At 43.0% G+C, this 26,188-nt stretch overlaps 1 protein-coding gene across 6 annotated transcripts in view; it reads right to left on the reverse strand.

Moving 5' to 3' along the window:
- Positions 1 to 3,606: 3,606 nt before the first annotated feature.
- The window catches only part of APLP2 (amyloid beta precursor like protein 2), a 47,825-nt gene continuing 25,243 nt past the window's right edge, over positions 3,607 to 26,188 (reverse strand). For 3 of the 6 annotated variants that reach the window (XM_032202024.1, XM_032202025.1, XM_032202020.1), the window contains exons 4-18: positions 23,015 to 23,127; positions 21,321 to 21,496; positions 20,558 to 20,772; positions 18,722 to 18,889; positions 16,544 to 16,659; positions 16,239 to 16,313; positions 14,899 to 15,057; positions 14,387 to 14,515; positions 11,786 to 11,885; positions 11,063 to 11,233; positions 10,429 to 10,464; positions 7,469 to 7,551; positions 6,564 to 6,638; positions 5,958 to 6,113; positions 3,607 to 5,165 (exon numbers count right to left, since the gene is read on the reverse strand). In XM_032202024.1, the coding sequence (XP_032057915.1) occupies positions 5,064 to 5,165; positions 5,958 to 6,113; positions 6,564 to 6,638; positions 7,469 to 7,551; positions 10,429 to 10,464; positions 11,063 to 11,233; positions 11,786 to 11,885; positions 14,387 to 14,515; positions 14,899 to 15,057; positions 16,239 to 16,313; positions 16,544 to 16,659; positions 18,722 to 18,889; positions 20,558 to 20,772; positions 21,321 to 21,496; positions 23,015 to 23,127 (1,874 nt within the window). In that variant the 3' untranslated portion in view covers positions 3,607 to 5,063. The remainder of the gene's footprint in view (positions 5,166 to 5,957; positions 6,114 to 6,563; positions 6,639 to 7,468; positions 7,552 to 10,428; positions 10,465 to 11,062; positions 11,234 to 11,785; positions 11,886 to 14,386; positions 14,516 to 14,898; positions 15,058 to 16,238; positions 16,314 to 16,543; positions 16,660 to 18,721; positions 18,890 to 20,557; positions 20,773 to 21,320; positions 21,497 to 23,014; positions 23,128 to 26,188) is intronic. The other 3 variants (XM_032202022.1, XM_032202026.1, XM_032202023.1) reach the window with 3 other exon arrangements.

Below are 26,188 nucleotides of genomic sequence, written 5' to 3' on the forward strand. Positions count from 1 at the left end.
AAGGCAGCCTCTCGGAGAACCTCCCAGATGCCATCCAGAGGCTGGTTGATGCTATTTAATGAGAGCCTCATTCGGTCCCCCGCCTGCTCCCAGCTTGCTCTCAGGAAAGAAGAGCTGCTCGAAACAAAACAATCAGAATTAAATTGTCCTGGCAGACCGCACAGATAGCCCACAGGCCAGAGGTTAAGTACTCCTGCAGCAAAGCACAGTCCCCCCACGGGTCACTGGTAAATACAGCAGAACTCTTGTTATTTTTAACCTGCTCCTTCCTGCAGGATCGAATCACAGGTACATACAGTAACGCCTCGTCTCCGCTGTTTGCTGCACTCAGCAGAGCCTCCCCACCACATCTGCAGCAGTGCTGCTGCTTGGTGCCTGCTCCACAGCGGGGATCACCAGCTGAGCTCGAGAGGAGACATCGCAGGCACTGCACGGGTTAAGGATGTCCTAACTTCATGCGCTGGAGAAACGGCTTTCAAGCCTGCTGCCTTACAGCTCCCCTGGGCTTCCATCCCATGCTGTTGCCAAGGCTCGCAGCCAGGTGATTTGCACGTGGTCCCACGGGGGCTTGAGGCTCGAGAGCACAGGCGGCTTTTTGTGGCGGCTGAGAAATCGCTGCCGAGCCAGCACGACGTGCATAGAGCAGGGCAGGGGGCTGTGGGGTCAGGATTACCGCTCTGCCTAGTTGCCATCCTGCATACAGCTCCGAGATCAATGCTCACCTCCAGCAGCCAACCGTTTCTCAAAAGCTTAACTATTTTCACACTTTCCAAAATACCTAACTTCAGCATTAAGCTCCACTTGCCCTCAATTTCTCTGTCTTACTCTTTATTACTCGACTTGCCAGCTACGTGTTATTATGTCCTATAAAAATGGGCTTTCTCCCAGCTCATCTGCTTTCAATGTCTGACCCTTGCTGTGCACGTATAAAAGCCTCTGCCATCTCAGTAGAGTACTGATGCCAAATAATGAGTTACAACTGCTCTGGAGAAGCCCAGACACAAAGAGTTCCCTGCCTGCTGACACCAACTTTAAGCACTGCGTTAATCTTGAGATCTACAGCTTGCTCCCAGGAACAGCAATGCTCAGTGCTAGGCCATCACAGCTGTAAAGGGGGAAAGCGGAGGCTTTATGTGCTCCAGGTTAATGTTTCTTTTTGATGGAGCAGCACAGGGGAAGGCACCACATCACCATGTGCTTGGGCCTCTCCCGTCAAAAACACCTTCAATCTCTTCGGCTGACCGGGGCTAAGAATGGAAAACATGCTCTGTGTGCATCTCAGTAAGTATTGCTTTCCACATTAAAAACAAGTGAGGCTGGTGAAATCAATCTGCCCACATTACATCCACCTACCATCGTGCACAGAGTGGTTCCTGTGTACATTACCCCACTGCACACCCTCAGAAAAGCAATTATTAATGAACAGATTTACAATAAGGAGACAAACTGATCCAGCGCTTCTTCCTCTGCTCTGTGTTCCCAGTTTCCAAAGACATAACCCTGTACAGCAAAAACCCTTTTTACTTAACCACGTCGTTGCCAGCAACCAAGGCAAACTGCATTGCTCAACTCTCCCAGAAACACATCAGCAGGGGGGCAGCGAGCATGCTTCCACACCAGGAATCATCTCTGTACCCCATGAAGGTCTGGGGTTTGAAAGGCTGTGGGCACCCGAGGGAATCTGCTACCCATTTCACACAGCTACCTACACCTGCTTACTCCATTCACCACCCATCAGTGCGCCCAGGTCTGCCCTTTGCATTAGGGAGAAGCAGAATAAATTGGAGAGGATTCAGTTCCACCTTAATCCTTCATTCTGCCAACGCACTCGGAAAGGGAGGACCACATAGCTCCTCTTAAAAGGTTTTCAAATCACAGCTTTCATCTGCCACGCAACTTTCTGAAACACTCTGCAAGGCTGTCTTTTATCAATAAACTGTTCCACTGTGCTCTGGAGCATGTAATTTTAAGTGTCTTACCGTGATGAAAGTTTTGACACTTCCCAAATGAAGGCCAGTATCTGCCCTTCATTTGCATAGCTGATACCAGTATCAGCTGGGAGATGTTTTAGCACTTCTTCTTTAGCACTGATCTAGCAAGCATTTTTAAACATTTTACTTTTCAGGAGCTGCAGTCAAAATCCATCATAAAGAATCGATCCTGAGCACTCAGCAGTGTGCACCAAAGCATGGAACTAATAGACTTTGATTCAGGCCTGATGTATTTATTTTGTAGGTCTAATAGAATTTATTGAAGGAAAAATATAATGCCCAAATTCAATTCTAGAATTCAATCCACAGCCTCTATAATTTGTTTCTTTTTCGGGTCATCCCACCTGCGGGTGCAGCCTGAGAAACAGCTTTGGATTTGAGATTTGCTCCAGCATCATTTAAATGAAATTTACAGTTAAAAATCAAAACTCTTTCCCAAGTAGTTGTGACAAGCCAACAGACGGCATTTTCTAGGACAGCATCTGTTCTTTCCTGCAGTCTGAATAATTTAGCCAGAACACGGAGGTTCCAGTGAAACCGAGGAGCCCACGTTTAAGGAGAAACAGGACACAATCGTTTCCTATTCAAAGCTGTTAAACCTTCACATTTCTTCCTACCTCCTCTTCCCCTCTTCATTCAGACCTATTGGGAACTGCTCAGGTCAATGCAAAGGAAGATCAAATCCGTCTCTTGGCTTTCAAAAACAGTGCTCAAATGGCAATGACTCTTCGGACATTTCAGTGAGATGCAAGAGAGGAGAAATTTGTGCTCGAGGTCACACTTCAAAGAAGGAAAATAGAAGAGAAATGACAGACAGAGGCAGGGACAGCTGTGAGCTTTACAGGCTGTTAGTTTTAGGTGTTCTGGAATAAAAAGTTGAGCCAAAGACTCAAGTTCCCTTCCTAAAACAGATATTAAAAGTGATACAGTAAGTACTAATTACGGTTAGCAAAGTATTGCCATTGGCTCCTACATCTTCAAAGTATTTCAGATCTGGCCATCAACAACAGGAAGAGTTCAATGAAGTTGTGTCACCATTTGAGAGCTGGCTCCTTGAATGCCCTCTTAACCCATGAATTCAAAGATCTCCTGCAGCACCCCTACTTCCAGCTTGGAGCTGTTCCTACAGCCAGCTAGGAAGGGCAGGGGGATGGCTGAGGAGCAGCAACAGCTTGTTCTCGCAAGGAGCTTTGGCTCTGCTCCCCTGAGAAGCTGTGCCAGCAGCTGCCTTCATCCAGGGAGCGATTCTGGCATTTTATCACCACTTCACGTCTCCCGCAAAGAGCCAGATTACAAACAGCAGCCACAGCTCTAACTGACCTGTGCTCGGGTGTCTAACAGCTGCAGCGTGAGGATATAACACTATTCAGGAGTCCTGGGCACTGGTTTAGTATCATGCCTCCTTCCCTCCACAAAGCTCATCAGGATCTGGAAGTGCCACAAACAACTTTGGGCAGGGCAGAATAGACAATCTCAGTATCAGCACATCCTTCAAAGATGGGAGGTGAAGGAGAGGTGGGAAAAGAGGTGGGGAAAGGACCCCACAGGTTTGGCAAGGGCACGGTGGGAGGAGAGGGAAACTAAGGAAGTCTATGAATAAAGAAAAGAAACCATCTGGAAGTTAAAGTGTTTATTGATGTGTTTAAACTTTGTACATTCCCCACAGACCACACTAAGGAGTTTGCAGGTAAATCTGTGCATAGTGGGAAGAGACATGGAAGGGAAAAGAAAGTAAAGTCACAGGAAAAATAGAAAAAATACACCACAGGTTACCAGAACCTCCAGATTTAAAAAAGCCGTGAGCATTAACACCAACTATACAAGCATTACAAAGACATGATGGTGAGTGGAACGATACCCTTTTTGTTCTTCTCAGGGCCTATGCATCCAATTTCCCTTAAAGCAGGCAGTATCCCTTTCTCAACTTATCCCTCTTCTCTCCCCAGTTGAAGTGAACTCCACGTTCATCAGCTCCCAAGGTGCTGATTATTGCAGTGATTTGTCATTTCTGGGCTAAGACCTAAAGCCGTGCCTCTGGCCCAACATCACTGGAAGAGATGCAAAGGCTGAAAACATTGCGTCTCTTTAACTACTTACCATGTTGGTGAGGCAGGAGAGCTGGGGAAAATTAGAAAGTAGTAGCAAGAGGGGGCTGTTAATGCCAGGTGAGTACTGAAGGAAACTGGTTCAAGAACGGAGGATTTAAATTCAATACCAGGAACTTCCAACTCTAGAGCAGAACTGAATCTGAAAGGGGAATGTGCAGACCCCAGTATGCACAAACCATGTTCTAACATTCCACTAGAATAACTATAAACAGAGATGCTAGAAGCCTTTTAACTCCTTGCCTCCAGGGAGTCTTGATTCCTAGAGCCCTACCTGCTAAGCAGCAGGGTGCACACCACTGGCGTATGAGGATGGGTTTTTCTTTTTTTTTTTTTCTTTTTTTTCTCATTATAAGGATTTTTGTTAGTTACCATTCCAAATTGCTTCCTTGCTTATGCTGTCATAGTTCCTATCCCTAAATTAATCTCTTTGCAACTCCCAGTGAAATTCACTTAAAAAAAAAAAAAAAAAAGGAAAAGAAAAAAGAATACTGCTTTATATATAAAAGCCAGAAGGACTGAAGAGCCACAACTGTCTCCTTTTTACAAGGTGGGCTGGTACAAATGACCTTCAATATACAGGTGGTCTATCAGAAATAAAAATCAACATTTCCCATTTTATATATATAGAGCTTGTATCAGACAACAGTACAACGGAACTGGTATTTTTCAGATTATTTAAAAAAAAGAAAACTACATCTCAGTCAAATATCTGCAATAGATCCATTTTTCCCATTTAAGGAGATTTATATATCATATTGTTATATTATCATTTCTTCACCCATTTAAAAGAATGGAAATTGCAACTCTACAGTAGTAATTATAGTCTTAATGATCCAGGAGTTCTGAATGTAAGATGAAGTCCTCTTGAAGCAACTGTTGGTCAGTAGTTGATCCAAAACACTGGACCACTTTGGCCCTCCGCCCTGTTCCTTTTCTGGTCAGGGCTGTTGTATCTTCATCTCTTTTATATCTGCATCTGCTCCAGGTATTTGTAAGTGGGATTCTCGTAGCCATGGTTTTGCATCTTGCTCAGATGCCGCTCTTCTGGGGTAAGCATTGGGTCAACCTTTAGAAAGACCAGATGGTTACTGCTCAGAGGAGGTACTCGCAGGCCTTACTTCGTATTAAGTAGAGCTAATTGACAAATGCTAAATAAATACCGTGCCGAGTGGTAAACAGAAAAAAAGCTAAATCACAAAAATAATGTGCTTAACAGAATCCCTTAGTCAGGTGTTAATTCCTACTGCCTGCATTTTTTCCTTTGGAGATGTTCTCCCCAGATCTGTAATATGTTAGTTAACATTACAAATTTGGGACCCATTTCTCTCATTAGAGAGGTCATTATAATTTCCCTCATCACTTGATCAAAGGGGAAGAACACCTTGCTTCAGACTCCATTAAGTTGCCATTAGCAGTGTGCATATTGGGAGTTGAAGGATTAAGAAAAAACTGCTTCTCAGTGTTCAGCTTATCACGCTCTTAATAGTTGCTGTATTAGTTGGGAGGACAAATTACTATAGATTGACTGACTGACTCCCCTGCTAAAGATATCGCCTGAAAAGCTCATTTACTGTTAAATCCTATCCCGAGCCAGACAGGGAAGCCTAATTGAATTCCTTGTGATAAGCAAATACAACTGTGAAGTGACAGGTCCCAGCATGGCACACTGACAAGTGGTACCTGCATGCTAATAAATAAGCGATGAAGATGTCAGCCTCAACAGAGTTAAGTCCCATCTAGCTAGGAGCAGAGCAGTTGATGTCTTGGCAGCTACTGCCATCTTCGCCCCCTACACACAACATGTGATTCAATGCTGACTATTTTCATACTCTGTGATGGAGCAGGAGTGGTTTCTCACCTCCACAATTCCATGGCTGATGGTCCCATACTGCCTCTTCCTCAGCATCACCAAGCTGATGACTATAACAGTAGCTATGGCAACAGCAATCACCAGCAGCCCAATAAGGGCACTGCTGCTGAAACTGAAGTCATCACGAAGCGAGTTGTCGTTATCCTGGAAGGAAGAAAACAATGGAGCAGGTAGAGGAGGAGTGATGTGGGAGTTGCCCTGCTAAATGCAGACCTGAAAGGAGGCCACCAGTAAGGTCTTCAGCCATCTGTGGTATCGAGGCACGACCAATTATACTTGGCAGTGTAAGTATTTCATCCCTTTCTGTCAAAAGGATAATGAACACAAAGTTGTTTCCCCGTTTAGGCATTTCTGGACAAGCACTGACTCACACTGCTTTCATACCCCACAAAGCGCTTTTGCAACAAAAGAGTCAAGTTAGCATCTAATGTATTTACTGTGATCTTCATGCAGAAATGCCATTCTGCATTATGCTCTGCATGACTTGCCATAGCAGCGTCAACACATTGAATCCCTGGAATTCAGCAATATGCAAGAACCAAAATCCAGTTTCAGGAAGTCACCAATCACCAGGTGCAGTAGCCATATACATACCGGCTCGTCCACCAGCCCGCCAACACGCTCTGCATTGAAAATCATTTCCTTCACATCAAGGGTTTCATCAATTACCTGAAAACAGTCACAAAAAGCGTTTTATGAAAGGAGCTGTAAGAAACAGGTGGGAGAAGGAGTATGAAACCAGACAAGAGACCTTTAATGAATACAAGCAAGAGCTCAGAACCACCTACCATTTTTCCCCTGCTCTCCAAAGCGTGGGATCTTCTCCAACTTTTAGAGCCAACTGAGCTACTGACTGCAACCATTTGGAAGCCTAGACTACCTCAAACTAAAGACCCGAATTAAAAACCCAGGTCCTGCCTTGGACACAGCATTTCTGTCATGTAACATCTAACTTATGGCTATAGAATGATTCTGAAAGTAGGCTCTGAGAAGTCACTTTTATATATATATTTTTAAGCCAGGTAACTGGGGCAAGACAGCTGCCACTATGACCTAGTGCATTTTTTACACTGCATATAAAGCTAATTGCCTGCTGGGTCATGTACCTTTACAAGAAGGTGAGATGTACCTTGCTAGGAAAAATATGTGGGAAGGCAGGTGGAATGCAGCAGCATTCAGTGTACTCAGACAGAAAGCTACCTAGCTAAAATAAAGGTGTATCAAAGGGTCTCTGCTTGGGAAAGCAATTACTAAATCAGACATTTCTCCAGCTCAGACTGCCAAAGATCCAGATCTCTCTCCTTCCCTCACCCTCCCACCCTTCTGATGCTAATCAGTATTAAGAGCCTACAATAGTCAGAAAACTGACTCCCCCACACCATATGGATAATGAACACACTGACATTCTGCTAGCAGGAAGGAGACATGGAAATAAGCCACTGCTATTAATTAGTGTCCATGGCAGGCTTTGCTTTACAAAATAAAGGTGGAGGGCTCACCACATTTTCATCCACTTTGTTCTTGCTGTTAATCACTTTTTCTTCAGCGCCAATCAGCCCATCCAACTCTGTCATGCCAGAACCTGCACCAAAAGAGCAAGGCAAGGACCATTAGTCAGCCCTTAGTGACATTTAGGAAGGATTACCTACTCTTTGTAGAGCTGCCATGGCTAGTGCGTTTAACTGCATGGACCGCTGATTATTAAGCTGTCTTCATGCTGTTGTGTCAGAAGGGGAGCTCATAAGCTATGCTACAGTGACAAGTGATTGGGGAGGTTCTGTTAATGAAGGGCAATGAGGTGGCAATGAGAGAAGCAGACAGGACTCACCAAAACAGGCTGAAGTGTAAATCCAGAAATACCATACGGTTAAGTACTGCTGTTAGAATGTCCAAGGCAACATGTAACACAAATTGTGAGCGTGCAATTCCTTTCTGCAAGTGTCAGCCAGGGTCACCACCACCTCAGCGTGACCCCACAACGGAAAGGCACATCTCCCCTCTGCTGACAACCAGCACACAGGGAAGACTTTCAACCGCATGGTCAGCATCACCCATTCTTCTGAAATCAAGTACATCAGCAAGCGCCTCGGGAATGAGAATTTCAAGGTCAACCAGCACAGCTCTGTAATGAGTTTCTGTCCCATAGCTGGCACAAGTCCAGAAACAATAAATCCCAAGGCAAAGGAGGAGCAAAGTACTTCACTAGCCTTTGTACCAGAACATCACTCACCCACTTCTAGGCTAAAACTACTACAGGCTGAAGAGAAGAATATCAATTAACAGAAGGCAGCTGCTCTGCATAAACTGTTTTGATCTCAGGCATTTATAGAAAGATCAGATCAATAACAATCTGATGCAAGACACTCTGACCTAACATAACAAGTTAGGAGACTGCAAGTTTTCCATTATCAGTATGGACAATGTAATGTCCTTCACAACATCTATGCCTCCCTAAAGCAAAAGCAGGAGGACAGTGAAATGTCAGCCCTGCACAACGGGGTCCTTCCAATGAGGAGCATAAGGCAGGGGAAATACCACTACAGCACTTAACACTGACTGCATACACCTCTCCACAAACTGCTGAGCTTGCAGGTTGCCTAAGACATTATGTCAACCCATGCTGAAATTGGCACATGTTCTTTAATGAGATGCAAAGGAAAGGATATTTGGCTCCATGGCAAGTTTTTACTGTGACAAGCTTCTTACTGCGCAAAAATGCCAAGGAAACTAATGTTTCACTCCAACTCCTCCCAAAAGAAGCATCTAGGGTTTTACTGCATCCCTTTTTCCTCTATAGTTCTTTGGAGACAGTAATCAGATTCCAAGCACAGCCAAGACTGCCCATCTGACTTCCCACGGCTGTTGAAGCAGGTCATGTTGTTATGAAAGTCAATGATTTGGATTTTCTGGACAGACCAGAAATAGTTTTTAAGAGAACTACTGTGCCGGCTTTTGGCCTATGGCTGCTTTATTCAATTCTCAGGAGCCAACGTAACAGTCTCCAGGGCTGGGAGTTCAGTTGCTGCACTGAGCTTTGCTATTTGTCACAGTGCGCTGTACCAAATAACAGACCTAGTTCTATGTAGCTCTAAGGCACAGTTTAGATTATATACTTCCTAGGGAAAAAAAAAAAAAAAAGAAAAAGAAAAAACAAACTCCACACACACACTCAAAACAGAACTCCCTAGCAGCCCTTTGTGAAATTCAATGAAAAGACGAAGAAGGAAACACAGGATATAATCTTAGTCCCCAAGTCATCAGAAACTCTTTTATTTACCCAAATGGGGAGAGGACCAGCTTATGCTTATAATCTTTAAGTCAACACAGCAGTCATCAACCAAGAATCAAAGTAAAGGCTGTCACAATTCTTTCCAGAGCAGTCAGTGCACTGACTTTGCTGTGAATTGCTCCACAAGAGGGATGAAGGTGACCTTTGTAAAGAACTACTACTGGTAATGAAAACAGTTCAGCTGCCTGGCCTTCACCACATTACAAAGTTATTTGTGCTCATATTAAATGGTTATTAGCAAAACCCTTTACTCTGCTTTGAAATTCTGTATGACATAGTTGGAACCAAAGACAGATGAAAGAAAATGACTGGGTTACTCCCCATGCTCACCTCACGTGCCACTGTTCCGCGAAAGTATTCTGACAATTAGCCTCCCATTTCTGCTCTGGGAACCTAATCTGTTAGCAGATCAGCTGGGCCTGATCTTTACCTGAGGCTGTATCTCTGACAAAGCATTTACCACCAATATTTCTATGTCCATTTTAAGGCCCAGTCGGACCCTTTTTAGCCAGGCACTCTGTTACTGCAGAATCAATAATGAGCTAAAGGAGAAACGTATAATCACACAGGACTTGGCTTGTATGGAGAGATGCTACTTCTGAAAAGGGGATGCTGAGAAGACAAACACAAAGGAATTGCCTACTTTACCTGTCCCAGAGCAGCTGTACTCCATAATACCTATGAGGACAAGTATCTAGGAGACACACCCCATGTCTGGGGGGGCACTCTCATTCCTAGTTTAGTGCTGTTGTTAGGTGGCAAGTACAGATTCCACAGTGTGCAGAATAGCCTCTGGACTATTTACCACCAGCAATGCAAGGTTTATTTTGAAAATTGTTGACCATGAGTACAAATAAAAGAGATATAAAATATGGCATGGCTTCAGACAGACTGCTAAGCCCACGTTTTCTTGAGGACAAAGAAACTAATTATGCATTCTAAGGCACCTTGTTAGCCCATCAGAGAGGAAAACACAGAACCAACGGGATATTCAAACTAGCTTATTTCGTTATCACTAGGCCTAAACAAACAAAATAGAAAGTTACTGATCTAAATGAGGGCAGGGAAATGAAAATAAAAGTGAGTATGGAACTAAAATGAAGCTACCAAGCACACAGAGAAGGTAGGAGGGTGATAGAAAGCACTGTGAGGGAGCAGCTTAGAACCAACCTTTTTTCATTGGATGGTACAAATCCGGCTGAGGATCTAGCAGGAGGGAAAACAAAAACAAAAATAGCAGAGAAAGGAGATTAAGAGAGAAAGGAAAAAAGGCTTGCGCATGATTTCTGACTCAGTCCCTGGGAAAGCTTTTAGTCCACAGCTTTCTTTAAGCTCAGGACTCTGTTCAAGCATTTTTAAAATAAATACACACGCACACGCCAGATGTCAACACCCGCTGATAAAAAAAAATATAGATACATATTGAAAGAAAAAAAAAATCCTGTGGTGCTTCAGCAGGTCACGGCACAAAGGTTTACATGAGAACATTTTGGTTAAGGATTGACAATGAATTTCAGAATCAAGCCACAAAGCAAAAATTTAACACTCCCTGCAAAATGGAAGATACCAAGCAGCCTTGCAACGAACAGAATCAGGAAATCAAGAGAGCAGCTCAGTGCAAAGTACAAGCAGCACTGCCTCTGCCAAATGGACGGAGTCTGAGGAGTACTGCTGGGGCTACTGCTTTGCTCTTAACTGACCCAAAGGGATGGAGCATCCTGTGCCACTGAGCTGAGCTACCAGTTAAGAAAAAGTGCCTACATTTTGTAAAAACAAGTGAACCCAAGTTTCCAGTGCTACATACCTTCATTTTCAGGCAAGGCTGGGAAGGTTTTCACCTGGAATGGACGGAAAGGTTTGCCCTCCAGGGGAATTTCTTCGCTTTCCTCAGAGCTCACTCTGACATCCACCTGAGATTCAGAAATGGAGGATGTGAACTGATCCATGTCTGCACGTTGCTCCTGAAGCAGCTCATCTAGAAAGAATCAGAGGAAATCTTACACGGACTGCATGAAGCCTGGCAAGAACAGGAAGGGGCACAGATGGTTTGAACCTAGCTGATGCAGGGCTGCAATACTGTTCTGGGTTGCCAGGATATCTTATCTTTTATGCTTTCAAGTCTCAGCTGGAATCCTCAGTAAAGGCGCTGGCTGGAAAAACACGTTAATAAGGGCCCAGAGGTTTGATGTGGCTAGAGGTTTTGGCAAGAAGGGATTAAAATCCTATAAAACAGGAACGCATTGTCTTTTTATGGATCTTTTTTCATCTGCCTTTGAAGGAGAGCTTTGCTATTCCAACTGTTGCTGATTTTTCTTATGCTGACAGTGAAGTTCTTAGCACAAGCTATTCTCACTGCATTGTATAACCGAGGGAATATCTGCCCTGAAGTACCTACACCTAGACCCAAGTGCTTATTGCTAAGGGTATCTTCAAGGGTGCTAGCAATCTTTTTGCAATCTACTTCACTTGAAATACGAGATCCTAGTCTAACACTGTGGCACGGGGGCTGGCACACAGAGACACTTACCAATCTCATCCTGGATTTCTTCAGCCACATATGGCACCTTGTAGAGCAGAGACAAGCTTTGATTCATCCGCTCCTCAATCACATGGAGATGTGTCATCACCTGCAAATGTACAAGAATGTGTTGGGAGTGGGCAAAAGCTGCCAGTCACTTGACTGGTACTGATACTCCACTTATTTAATAACAAATCTACTACTGGTGGGTTTGCCATGACAGACAACAGAATGAGACCATTCTGTTGGCCCATCTAGTTCAATACTCTGACTGATGCCTTCCAACACTGCACACTTCACTGGAACTGGCTATTTGTACATGGCTCTTTTAGTATTTTGGGAAAGGTTGGGGAAGAGAAAGAGGATTCAGCTGACTCTTGCTGTAACCAGCCCTCTGTTAGAAGCACTGAACCTGGTATTTTCCATATCCCAGATACGGTCATAATCCATTGCATACAGTGACTACACATTAAGTGCTTTATTAAAACGGATTACCATTCCTGATTACTAAAAAAAAAACAAAAAAACAAAAAAAAACCTGCAAAGGGACCAGACAATATTATTTATCACCTCTGTTTTCAGAACAAAGGTGCCTTTGTTCTGCACAGTGGCATTGCGTATGTCTGACACCCATTACAGCCCCCACTTGCAACAGCTTTCTCCCTTCGTTTGAGACATAAATCCAAACCTTATGCAACCTCAAATCACTTTTTCCTAGCATATTAAATTCATTGGTGAAGTCAAACCTGACCTGCAGAGGGTGCTGCATAATCAGGGATCATGCAGACCAAGAAACACATTAACAGTCAAATATTAGAGAAAGCTAAGGAGTTGAATGGACCTGTTTTATAGTCTGACGTGTACCTGACCTTTAAGAGCAAGGATGAAAGCAATTTAATTTTACATGTGGCAGCTTGTCAATCAAAAGAATCGATTGAGGAGCTTAAAGTGCATCTGAAAAGTAAAGCGAATGGAAATTGAACTGTACCACCCACATCCCTCGCATGTCGATTTGTTGACACTGCAGCCTTCAGAATGAATTAAGGACTGTTTAGGTTTTGGCTTAAGAATACAGTTCACACACTCCCCCCTTGGGCTTTGGCAGCATTAGAACAAAGGGTCAGGGTGGACTGCATCTGATATGCTAAACTGTCTGTGAAAATGCTATTGTATATTCTGTATCATGAGCCAAACATCAGTTTGTAAATATCGCAGTTACACCATTGTATCTGAGGGCATGCAGCTCAACCAGAAAGCAAGAATCAGTGGCAGAAAACCAGAGACAAAAGTGAAAGGTACACCACTATCACCTAGCACCTGGAATCAGCATGAAACCCATGTGATCAGGCATCTCCAGGTGTGAAGTTTACTTCTGGACAGTAAACGCAATGTTACTGTACGCCTCACCAGAGATGACATGAACAGACTCTAGTCCCAGTCTTACTCTTAAACCACAGTATTTCTATCTATTGCTTAGACAGCTGAGTAGTAATAAAGCATTTTTTCTTTCCATTTGGCAGCACTGGGTGTGCTCAATTGCATTGTCTCCTTGCAGCTCTCCATTCGTTTTGGCTCTTGCAGATCTTTCATACGCTAAAGAATTAAAAGACATTTCAAAGCAGTGGACCAGCCACAAACTGGGGCTGGTAAAATGCAGATTACATATCTAAAGCTATAACAACCGAGCAGTCAGTTCTCTCTACTTCTCTCTGAACTTGTGAAAGGACATGCCCTTCTGAACAATCTTTTCACGTTAACACGCCATTCTTAATTTGTATCTTAGCTGGAAATTTCAGTACATCTTTCACCATTTTAAGAGCAGCGTTTTAAAAACAGGTATCAGGAGATAACCCAGAAGCTTTGTATCTGCATCTATTCTTACAATTACACTGGCCAGGTTTGACACCCATTTGAAGCAGCATATTCACATACGCTATCCAGAAAAAGGAAAGTGACTTATTGGGTATTCAGGAGTAAAATGTAATGCAACAAGACAAAATAAACTCATCAAAACAGACCTTTGAATAAAGCTAGGAATGATGATAAACTGCTTGGCAAGGGTTATGCATGGAAACAAGGCAAGAACTCTGCAGAGGCACAAGGGAATTCCCACATACCCAAAACACAGTTATGAAGAACAGAGCTAATGAAATTTAGACAGAAGGCCTTGAAAGAAATGAAAGACAGAAGGTCTTGAAAAGGTCATTTAGACAGAAGGTCCTGAAAGAAATTAAAGTGTGTTCAAAGATGACCAAGTCCCCAGCAAATAATTTCATGGATGCTCGACAGAAGGAAACACAAAAGTGACACCAAACTAGTTCTAATCCCTGGACTTGCTACTGTGAGCAGCAATAATCCACAGCTAAAACCAGATGTTCCAAGGCAGTATCTCAATCCTCAGATTTTTAACACCGAGTCATGTACCAAGGAAAATGGTACAGAGTATCTGGTGACAGGCAATATGCAGACAGAATGGGAGATCTCTACACAAGTATGTCAAGTTGCTATAGTACCCAGCAAATTAGTGTAAAGACTTGACACATGCCTTCTAGAGTCTCTGAGAGCCACTGCTGGATAACAATGCCTCTCTTGATAGAAACATTCTCATACCTGAGATTTCATCTGTGCAGCCTTTTCTGGGTCAACTGCCAGGACGTGCTGGTAATGGCGGATGGTGTGCAGCCGGTCCTTGTTCTCAGCACGAACATAGCGCTTCAGAGCTTGCAGGATGCGGTGGGGCTGTAGGATTTAGGGAAGGAGTTCAAATCCATTTGATTCATATAAAAATCACAACTGAAATACAGCACTTGAGACATAAGCCTGCTTTGCTACTGGACAGATTTGTGCTAACCTCTTACGTAATTTCCCTTTACCCTAAGCCTGTTTGACTCAGAACACTGCGCCCTGTGAGCACTAAACAAAGTGGAGGGATTTTAAACAGACAGAAAGTAGAGTGAGTCAATTAGGAGACCCACCGCTTGTTCAGCAGGAACAGCCATGATGGGAAAAAGCTCTACTGGGAACCTATTCCCAGCTTCTTCCCCAGCAGGCCACAGTCAGTTTTCTCACCAAGCCATTCCCAGCACTACCCCACTGTAAAATACCCATGCAAAGGAACTCACCCGTGGTGGGTCAGCCTGCAGGGCAGCCAGGTAGTTCTCCAGAGCAATCCGACGTCGATCATTCAGCATGGCTTCCACACGAGCCAGGTGAGTCTCCACAAGCTGCTGCTTCTCACTTGCTGCCTCTTTCTCCAGAGATTTAACCATTGCCTGGAAGTGCTGGAACAGGGAACAGAGTCTGAATGAAACACTGTATGCGTCAGTATCTCTCACTCATGGACCTCCTTAGAATAAATGGAGTCTGTCACATTGCACATCTGAGACGTTTAGAGAGGGGAACTGACAGATGCTGATGCAGATTTCACATTTGCAAATTAAATAATGACAATTTACCTTCCAAACTTCCTTCACAATCCATTTCAAATATCTGAAGAAGGCATATGGCCTTGCAGATAAAGACCATTTTTGAGGTAGGAAACCCAAACTGTGCTGAATGAATGCCACAGTATTAACTCTTTCCCTCAACTTCGTAAAACATGAACAAGATAGATCCCTTCACCCTACAGACATTAATCTGAATTCACAGAACTCAAAGGTATCGCATATGGGTCTTTTCATCAGCATGCCTTCAGATCAAATCTCTGTATATGCTATTAGAAAGGTCATAACAAGCATCTCCAAACAAACTACAAGAGTCCATTAAGTGCTGCTGTATTTCATCAGACAATGGAAAACTCTTTTTGACTTGTACAGATTTCAAAAGGTAGCTAATGCTAAATAATGTAGAGAGAAAACTGTGTTCCAGGATAAAATCCAAAGTGAGCTTATGAACTGGAGTCAGTCACTTAGCTGTATACTGGTTTGAGGGAACTTCACCTCTTTGTCACGGCCTCTAACAATCCCATACAAAGCATATCCCTGATTAACTTCATAGCCTAACTGAACTCTAATCATAAGACAGAAGATTGGCATTTTGGCAGCAAACCAGCTTTATCTGCTGTCTAAGTGGTTTTCACTAAGTCTGCCCAAACAGGAAATGTGTGTCCAGAGAGTCAGGGCCAATCTGAACTGGGCTGGGAGGCCACTGGTTAGTGCAATGCAGGCCAAAGGTCTAAGGTTACAGTTTGGCTCTGCTGTTGCTAGGCTCAGGAGATGAGATAGCTTCCTACTACTTGGCTTGGGAAAGGACCTGGCACAGTATCAGATCATCTCCAGCTTTAAGAACAAAACATGCAATTCAATCAAATCTCCTCTAAAAGGCAACTGCTGACAGAAGAGGAAAGATATTCTTCCATTTCAGTCATCTTTTAGCTTAGAATACGAGCATCTCTCATTTAGTTTATTGACAAGATGAAGGCCAAGAACCAGCAGCTTTTTTCTTTAGGTCCTTCAACTCCTACCTGAATGAGAGTCTGTCTTTCTGCCTTGGGGAGATTTACGGCTTGGTGTTCTGCTTCCTCCCATTCCTTCTTCACCTGGACAAGAAAAGGACAGAACATATCACCACAACGCAAATTTATGTCCAATTTTTGGAGAAGTGAAAATCTAACTGCCACAGCGTGGTTATGTTGTAAGAAACTCACAGAAGCTGGTGACTGGAAAGAAAAGACATTTTGCCACCAATTTGTCCATAAGAACATGGACAGCAACTATGCAGGGCAGTTAAAAAAAAAAAAAAAAAAAAAGGCTAAAGCTGGATACTCACCCTGTCCATGCGGTTGTGGTGTCTGACCTCCAGCTGCTCCTTTGCCTTCTGGAAGCGAGCATGTTCGTTGTCATCAGCGGGGGTTTCAAAGTACACATCCACATCGTCAGTTGGCACTGCAAAGATAGGGTACGGGTAAGTGGAGGCTCAGAAATCTGTGGTCCTGGATTGTAAGAGACAGGTAGGGAGAGGAATCTCCATGCCTGCAGCATTAACAATCTGGCAGGCTGAGCTTACTGAACCACCACCTACCAAGAGTCCATTTTTGTATCTCTAAGCTGCCAATTTACTGCACAACACCAGTTAGTTACATCATCCCAAACACAGTAATGCACTGCGGCAACCAGCACCTGTTCAGTCTTCTCATTAGTTCTGAGACGAGCATTATTCAGCTCCAGCAGCAGAATGACTCGGATTGCAGAATAAAGAACTTTTATTTTTTTTCCTCTTCCCTTTCACATTGGCTTTGGATAGTTTAAATGACATTTTGTGCATTAGCTGTTCACTGACAAGCTGGCTCCAGACATCATTAATGTGATTAGGGAGCTTGACAATAAATCTGCACAAAACACTACCCAATATTTTACACTTCAAACCTACCTTCTCTACCAGATGCACCATACAGAATAACAGGCAATGATATTAGACAAGACAGCAACAGGAGGAGGCTCAGTGAGACAAATTGACTTGTCCAATAATCTGGACGGCTTGTATCTTTAAGACATTCAAATCCAACAAGGGGAGAAATAAAATTTTAGAACTGACAGTTACAAGCGCCTGCGAAATCCACAACAGGAGGTCTGTACTTGCTCCACACGCTGCAGTTCGAGAAAAGCTGAACCAAGGTTCTGTGCTACGATTTTAGACACTACACATCATGGAGCTCTTTCTCAAAGGATCTGTGGCAAACAGGATGCACTCTGTTACTGCCCTTTAACAGAGGGCAGAAAGGGAAAATTAAGGCAACCCTTCAAACATTTTATTAATTTGGATAGATAAAATCTGTGACATCACTGAAAGGCAGAATGCTTCAGAGAAAAAAAAATCTTTATGCTTTAGCATGAATGAAGGCTAAGAGTTTAGCTCTGGAATCCACAATCCTCTGTCCTAACTAGGGAAGGAGGAGTGGAAAAGGGGAAAGAATTACCGCATGAAATACTGGCGACATACAACATAGGCATTATTGTTGTGCGCAAGGACAATGACAGACCAGCACTGTACTCTGGGCCTACTCATGGCAGTTCTGAACCAGGCTTTGACACAGAGAACTCTTTCCAGCCCCAAATCCCTCTGTAACAGGACAAACTTTTGTACAAAAAGCTCCTGACATCCGCATCTTTTATTTCATCACTTCAGTTAGATCAGCCCAATCTAAAGCACTTGCATGAAGCCCATTTTGTAAACAGGATTATGGCTGTATAGTCAGACTGCCAAGCCCCAGATAACACAAAAAGCCTTTCAAAAGGCTTTAATGGTAGCTGAAGTGGAAGTGCTGGAGTTCAACAATAAGATTAATAAGGAGGTTAAAATGTTTTTGGTAGTTTTATCATCTGACATAAAAGCCAGTTGAAATTGGTGCCAAAAACCTCAAGCTCTCAAAAATGCAGGGATTGAGTCACGATTCATATTTCAAACTGAGCTGAAAGTGGGAATCTGAATTCTGTACTACTTCACTGATGTTTGCCTAAAATATAATAGCAAGAGAACGCCTACTACCAGGAGAATGGTGAGTAGCAGCTTGCTTTTCAGGACTGACTAGTCAAACACATGCACGGTAATATAACTGGGGAAAGCAAGTGCTTTCTTCCACATACTTGGGGAAAAAAAAAAAAAAAGCCAGTTACACAAAGAGGCAAGCTACATGTTTTCATAACAAGAGGGTAGAGACAGCCCCCGGTCCCTGCGATAAATCCAGAAGATAACTAAGCCCTTGGTAAGAGCTGCAAACCAACCGTGAGCACAGAAAGAATACATCCAGAGCCACCTTCCCCAGGAAAGTCAAACCTAAAGACCTCGAGAAGCAGAGACAAGAGGAGACTGCTGCAAAAGGACAGACACCAGAACCAAAAGGATGGGCTACACACGTATCCTCTCTTGACCCAGGCAAGGAGGAGGAGACACCAAACGCCAGACAGACAGTGGCTAGCTGCAAAAGGGCCAGTGGGAGGCAGGACTTACTCATCTTTTTACACACAGCCATACAATACTCCTCTGACTCAAAATTGTTCCTGTTGCCTCCGCAGCCTCCATATATAAAGCGAATGCACTTTCTCTTGTTAGGGTCGAAGTACCAACGAGGCATCACAGCCCGGCAGGGCCCTGTCATCGCCTCCTGGGAGCAGACAGCTGTGTGGAGACGGGTTAGAACATGAGCTAGTGAGGAGCACAGGCCTCGCCAAGCGACTTACAAAGCAGTGGTGGCTCTAGTTCACACCTTCCTCTGGGCACCTGTGCCAGCCTCAGCATCGCTACCTCATCAGCCCTTCAAAGGGCTTGTGTCCGTTTTGGGGGGATTTGTAAAGTTTTACTAGTGTCCATCACAAAGGTTGCCAGCACTACTCAGGGAAGGGCCTGCACGTCCTGCTTTGAGGCAAACGTGCAGCAGCCGTTGTCTCAACATGGAGCTTTCATCTGCAAGAGTGATTCCACATTAGCTAGTGGCAGAAACAGCAAGGATCTCTTTTGCTGATGCTTAAGTTATGTCTTGAGTGTCCCAATGGTAGAGCCTCCACTGTATAAAACCAGCATGATGGAAAGAAAACCCATTAGGGCTGCTTAAAGCATTCAGTGATGTCCTGTTCCACTGCACTCTGCCTGGATAGATGCTTCACATCTTACAGGTGAGGTATAAAAGCAAGTGAGAAGGCAGGCTAAGCACAAGGAACACAATCGCCATGACAATCAGAGCTGTTAGGTTTTCAAGTTTTGAAACATCTACACAGTAAATACTGAAACTCCAGGTAGACATGGCATGTGGGCTGCTTTACAATAAGCAGGCAATATGAGCCGCTGGGTTATTTTGAGGCAAGAGAACAGATACACTGTGTAAGTTAGCAAATGTTCACAGCACTTTGAGAAAACAGACTGCGTACCCCCGAAACAGACACCCCATTCAAATGGTTCCAAGTCTGTTTCGACATCTGCAGATTTGTAACAGTCCTGTACATATATGATCTAAGCCGTGTTTCAGCAAGTGAAATTATCTGCAGCATGCTGGCAATTTACCAGCAAGATGCAAGAACTGCTGGCAACAATTCACTGATCTGTAGCTAATTGAATTTCATTCCCTCTCCCCATCCTCCTTCCTCTGCAGATACTTCTACACACAAAGGATGGGGCAGTGTAACACTGAAGCACCACACAATCAGCAGATGCCCTCTGCAATGGCACATACTGCTTAACAAAAGCTACTGGAAATGCTTATATAATAAAAGTGAGGCAATTGTGCTAATTTTCTTTCTTTCAAGAAGGAGAAGGGTTTATGCAAAGGCTATTATTGTTTAACATGGAAACTAGAAGGGGAGCACCAAGTATATTCCTCAACCTCAAATGGCCAGAGGGCACCTTTAACGCCATTTCTGCAAAGTATTTCCCCACACTTTAAGCTTCCTTTTTGTAATCTGGGTATAAAACACCAAATTCAAGGCAATCACCCAAAATTAGGGATTCGTACTGTACCCCAAATGCCTCCTTAAGATGTTCCAAAATTAGCAGATGCAGATATTATTTTCTGACTCAACACTGCACCTTCATGGAGGTGCCTGTTCTATGTGCCAAACACTGGGCTTTCTGCCAGCAGAACTGCTGTTTATCTAGAAACATATGGCCCATGCTCTAGAGAGTCAATTTCAACACTTGAAACATAAGCATCATCAGCTTTCCTCTGTTTGCTAACTTATCTGGCAAATAAAACTTCCAAGTGGCATTTATTGACTTCATCAGAAACCTATCGCCAACTGACAGCAAACAAGAATACAAGGAACCGAGCGGCCTGTAGGCTAGAATGTGACTTACATTTCATATCGCTGCTAACTTCTTTTTCAGAAACAGCCTTGTCACTAGGCTCTGTAGTGGTCTCTTCAGTGTAGTCATCTACTTTGTAGCTATCATAATAGTAATCACGATCCTCCACCACGTCCTCTTCTTCCTCCCCTTCATCTTCTTCATCTTCATCTTCCTCCACAGCTGTTCCTGTGAAATCTTCTACACCTGCCTCTGTAGGGAACTCACTGAAGGGATACAGTTAAGTTAGGGGAGTTAAGCTAATGCTAACCACTTTGTAGCCAAGCTTTGATGTAACAGAATAATGATTCTCTTTTCATCTGCTTTAGAAACACAAGAGATGGGAAAATAAATGTACCAATTGTTGATCAGCCCATCAGCTGCAGCAATGGGACTTCTCCTGTTACAGACATGCCTGCTTTTACAGGCTAGAGAGCTACTCTGTGCCTCTGGCTTAGTGGGGGTTCCTAATATGTTTTTTAACAGTTCCTTTTCAGTAAGTGAAAGCCTAAAATGCTTGGGATTACAAACCTATTGTAGCAATCAGTCCTTTTGACTGGCTAAGGATGGAAGGAGGGGGCTGTTTAGCTCCAGTAAAAGGAGCATTACAAAGTCAACCTTCTACAAGGTTTTTTCGTGTTCAGGATGCTCCTCTGGGAAATTCAAGAGCACAGAAATTCTCTCAGTCCTCACCACCATGGAGTCACTGTATGAAATTGGTGACAGCAACTTCCTGTAGAGCTGCTAACATCCACGCCAGCAATCAGAACCTCACCTTTTATAAACGTCATAGTCTTCATCCTCATCTTCATCCTCCTCCTCTTTGGACAGAGCCTCATCCACAACTTTTGTCTGAGGACAGCATACATATTCTGTTCCGTGGAACTGGTCTACTCCACAGGGCAGCAGCATGCCATAACTGTGCAGGATCATCCCTTCTGTCAGGCACGCCTGAAAGAGAAGCCCACATGCATCACTTCAGCATTAGGCTCTTACTTTGGATATAGCCAACATTTGCCTACAAGAGGTCCCAAGGATGCTACCAATAGTCTACATTTCACAGAAAAAACGCAATAGCAACACAAGACCTAAGTCTGAACACTAAAGACAAATGGATTTGAGACTTGAAGCGTAAAAAAAATCCCCAGAAAAGTCAGGGTCAGAGCCTTGCAGTGCTTCCTGGTGTTCACGCACCAACCCTAACAGCCCGTCCCTACCAACTGCTGGCTTGTCAGCCTGAGTTCTGGAAATATAACGAGGCGTTTTGTGCCAACTCGAGGGAGAGAGCACTTGGAAAGAAGAGAACTGCTGTTTGCTTTTCTGGGCTGGCCATTTCATTAAACTTTATCTATTAAACTTTACATTGCAGTAAATGAGTAATTGCTCAAATGCACTTTGTGTCAGGATTATTTTAACACACTGTAGATGAAAATAAATCGGATAATTCAAGAAAAAGCCCAATGCAAACTGTGATTAAACATTATGTCTATATACTTCTCTTGAACTACGGAAATATATTGTTTTGTGGTGCCCCCCAGAAAGGAATGGAGTAAGAAAGGCTTTGTTATGCACATCAGAACTCTTTTGTGTTTTGTCTTGTTACAGCACGGATATAAAATGAGCCAAATATGTCTGGAAAAGTTCTCCAATTATGTTGAAAGCAAATGATTTTAAAATTTTCTGAACGTAAGCAAGTTCGTCCTCAATTAAAAAGCGATTCCCCTAACACAGCTTTATTATGACAGGCTTTTGCTCCCAGGAAGTTACAGAAATACAAGTGTAATCGTTGCATCTGTAACGCCTATTTACTAGCACTGTCACAGTTAAACATTGTGTTGCTCTTTCTACAAAACAGAAAACACGTGCATTTAGTCACAATCTTGTTTTTCTTACTCCCAGCTGAAATAGGTGTGCAGAGAATTTGCAACATTTTCACTAGTCAGATAAAACAAACAAACAAAAACATCAAAAAAAAAAACCCAAGGGCTAGATTTATTCTGAGAAGATAATCCATCCCTTATGTAAAACCTCCACTAATCATCACAACATAACTCACATTGCACTCTAAACCAAATCCCCAGCAGCGGCACCACCAACATTAATGCAAAATGTGCAAGACAATTACAAAACATCCTACGACCACAGAGGCCCTCCACCCTGGGGAAAAGGATGAGCCACTGCTTAGTGATATATTCCAGGGGCCTGATTTCAATTCCTAGCTCCATCCTAAATATGATCTTCAGCAAGCTACTTAGGACAGCTTTTCAGGAGTGGAAAATAACTCAGCTAGCTACACACTTTTTTTAAGTTGAGTTCTTTTAAACATTTTTTCATTTATCTCCGCCTCAGTCCATAGACTACAACATGGGAATATGAGACCCCAGAGATAAACATTGTTATGCTCCAGTACTCCAAGCATCTGAGTAGACAGATCCAGAGTAAATATTCTTGCCAAAGCAGCTCAGTTACCTCTTTTGCTACTGTGTGCCAGTGCTGATGACTTTCACACACATCCATCCGCTCCTTGTGGAAGAATCGGCACTTCTCCGGGACCAGCAGGACATCGCTTACAAACTCGCCCACTGAAAAACAAGAAATGCCCCCAGGACAGTGAACAAGAGTCCATTTGTCCCATCACAGACATCCAGCTTCAAACAGAAGACAAAGCCAGTATCAGAGGTGCCCAAAGTCCACTGCTGTTAGTGCCTTTAAGGTCTGCCTAAGGCATATTCTTTCCGGACCCAGCAGCTATCTATGCTAATTTAGTGGAAAATCAGAGCCTCAGAGCTTCCAAAATGAAAACAAGAGAAGGGGCCAATGGCTGACACATTATGCAAAGCCTAAGGCTGAACTGAAAGCAAAGTTTACGATGCAAGTCAGTGAATTGTTCAAGGAACAGGCAGGATTGACTGAAGCAATTTCATGCAAATCTTTGAAAACATCGCATCTGCATACGGAAGTTTTCAAACCACTTAATCACCAATTTCTAAATGAGCTGTATCAAACCAAAGCCAGCTCATGCTGCCTGTTGTTGTAACCGCCTGGAAATTTTTATGTGCCACAAGCGTTATCTATGTTTTCAGTATCTGGGTATCCGAGTTAGTCTTGTTTGTTTTGTTTTTCAACAGTTTCCAGATGGCTTAATTCAGGATCAACTGCAGCACATTCCCCAACTCGGACAGTCCTAACCAAAACATAGAGGACTGGAAAATAAAAGCCATACAGACTAAAAAAAAAAAAACACGGTGTAAAACCAAGACTCAGCAAATACACTGCATTCCAACAGTTAGATAGCCACAACCTCACCAACATGATCAAGTCTTGGCACAATCTTAAAACCGGACTTTTGCTTTTGAGGAAGGAGGGAAACAAAGATATTCAGCCTGCTGTACAGCTTTTGTATCAGTTGGACTTCACAGCTATTTAACTTAAATATCCACCACAACTCGGTTTAGTACCAGCACATGTCAAATCAGTATCAGAACTACATAAGCATTACTTTCTGTTCTCACTCCAGTCCTAATAAACCTTGTCACTGGAATGCAGAACATTCAATTTTCTCAGAGTTGAGATTTTTCTTTGCAGATTTGAATGCCGCTTCCAGTAATTTTAAAATAAGGAAATACTTATATACCTTAAAAAGACTAAGAGAAGGTCTTCAGTCAAAGTGTTTCACAGCAACATACCTGGCACACATGACTGGCAGCTTTAGGAACTCTTTATTAAATTGGAGAAAAATTCTTTAGGTAAATGTCTTTTTCTCCTGAAGTCTCCAGAGAGCAGAATTTTTTGTCCAACCAGCCTTCAACATAATCTTTTCAGAAGAAATTTAATACACTGAGTGACCCATTTTAATGCAGCCCATTAGTGAAGATACCAAAGGCTCATGAACACTTCTGTGCTCTACACACAGAAGTCAAAATAGAGTTTGGGGACAGATTATCTTGTGACAATCATAAAATAATGAAATCAGCTAGCATTCATCACCCCTTTTAAATTGGTTTAATTTAAAAATAGACATAATAGAGAAATGCTATTTTCCCCTATTTTCTTCTCTGAAAGCAAGCCAGATACAATTTTGAGTTAATAATCTCTCCTCATTCCCTCTCACAAGAGGTTGGTGGAAAGTTTCTGATTACAAAAAAAAAAAAAAATAGACAAAACTTTAAAATCAAGAGTCTGTGGTTCTGGGGTCTGAAGGCAGAAGATTCAAACTGATTAGAAATGGTAATCAGTAATAAACAAGAGCCACAGAAACAGCTGTTTCTAGCTGCATTGAATCCTGGCGTGAGAGACACGGAAGGTTTTCTCAATTCGGCTTATAATTGGAAAACTATTACACACACCTTCCCCATTCATGACCATGGCTAATAAAATAATCCTCTTGCTTTTAAAATCAGAGTAGCCAGAAGAGGTGTTTCCATGCCACCTAGCAGCTTAGCCAGAACTGTCAGCAGTTTGTCTTTTCACACCTCACCAAGCTCAGCCCTACTCCCATCATCCTATTGTTACCTTTATTTTACAGTTCAGTGAGAGTGCTAATGGGTTCTCCTCTCCCCCCTTCACCTTTGAAATACAAAAGAGCTTTCACTGGTGGGGGAGAGGCAGGAGAAGGTTAAACATGGCAGGACAGCAAGATCCTACCTCAGGATAGTCTGTGTTATTGTAGCAAGGAAGACACCAGCAGAAACAGGAAAAAAAATATTGTTGGACTATAACAATAATTAAAAAAAAAAAAAAAAAAAAAAGCACGTGTACCCCAGAAGCACACATCATACATTTACAATGAGCAATGTGCAGACTGATAAAGGCAATGAAAATGCATTTTATGGACTGACTTGCAACTCAGATCTTAAAAAACAACGCTGCCTTACAGGCTGGGCCTTACAAGTCAAGAGCACTGTGAAAAACACTAATGAAAATCTTTAACAGTTTTATACTTATCACATTTTAGGGCAATGTCACTAAAATCAGCTTAATTTTCAGCTGAAGAATAGGCTTGGGGGAGGATTATTTTTAAAAGAGATGACTCCTTATAAATCCAGAGATCTTGCTTTCATCCTTATTTCCATTAGCAGTACTCAGTATAATCAGCAGGGTTCAGCTGCTTCTCAAACCTGAATTCCCACATCTATAAAGAGAAGCATCTTTCTCCCAGGATGTAACCATACAAAATTTTTGTGAAGTGCTTTGTGATCATCTAGTGGAAGGTATTGCATACAGGAGAAGAGTACCTACACAGTTAGGCAGATTTGGTTGTGCTCTTTTAGGACAAACCATATGCTACCCTGAAATACATCTGCAAATTATGGAAACCGGTTCCCACTGACTGTTCTCAGCCATCGGACTCTCCAAGATTGCACAAGACTCCTTGCAAACTGATATACAAAGCCTTTTCCAGTGGGTAACTGAAAAGAGATTCAGCCAGCTGAGACAAAGATTACTGCTAAGGACACATACAGCACAGCAGTGTCAGTCCCAAGCTGCAGGTCAAAAGCTGCCAGGTAAACACGCTGAACATGTTGCCTGATTCGAGTGGGCGGACAGACTCTGGAAAGTACAGTGAAATCCATCACCATTTATCTAATATTCTTTCACAGTTCAAAGTAGGGACATGGGATACAGCTGCAAGAAGCAGGGCCT

Source organism: Aythya fuligula, chromosome 22 (genome assembly GCF_009819795.1).
Source record: "Aythya fuligula isolate bAytFul2 chromosome 22, bAytFul2.pri, whole genome shotgun sequence".
In the NCBI taxonomy this organism is placed as follows: domain Eukaryota; kingdom Metazoa; phylum Chordata; class Aves; order Anseriformes; family Anatidae; genus Aythya; species Aythya fuligula.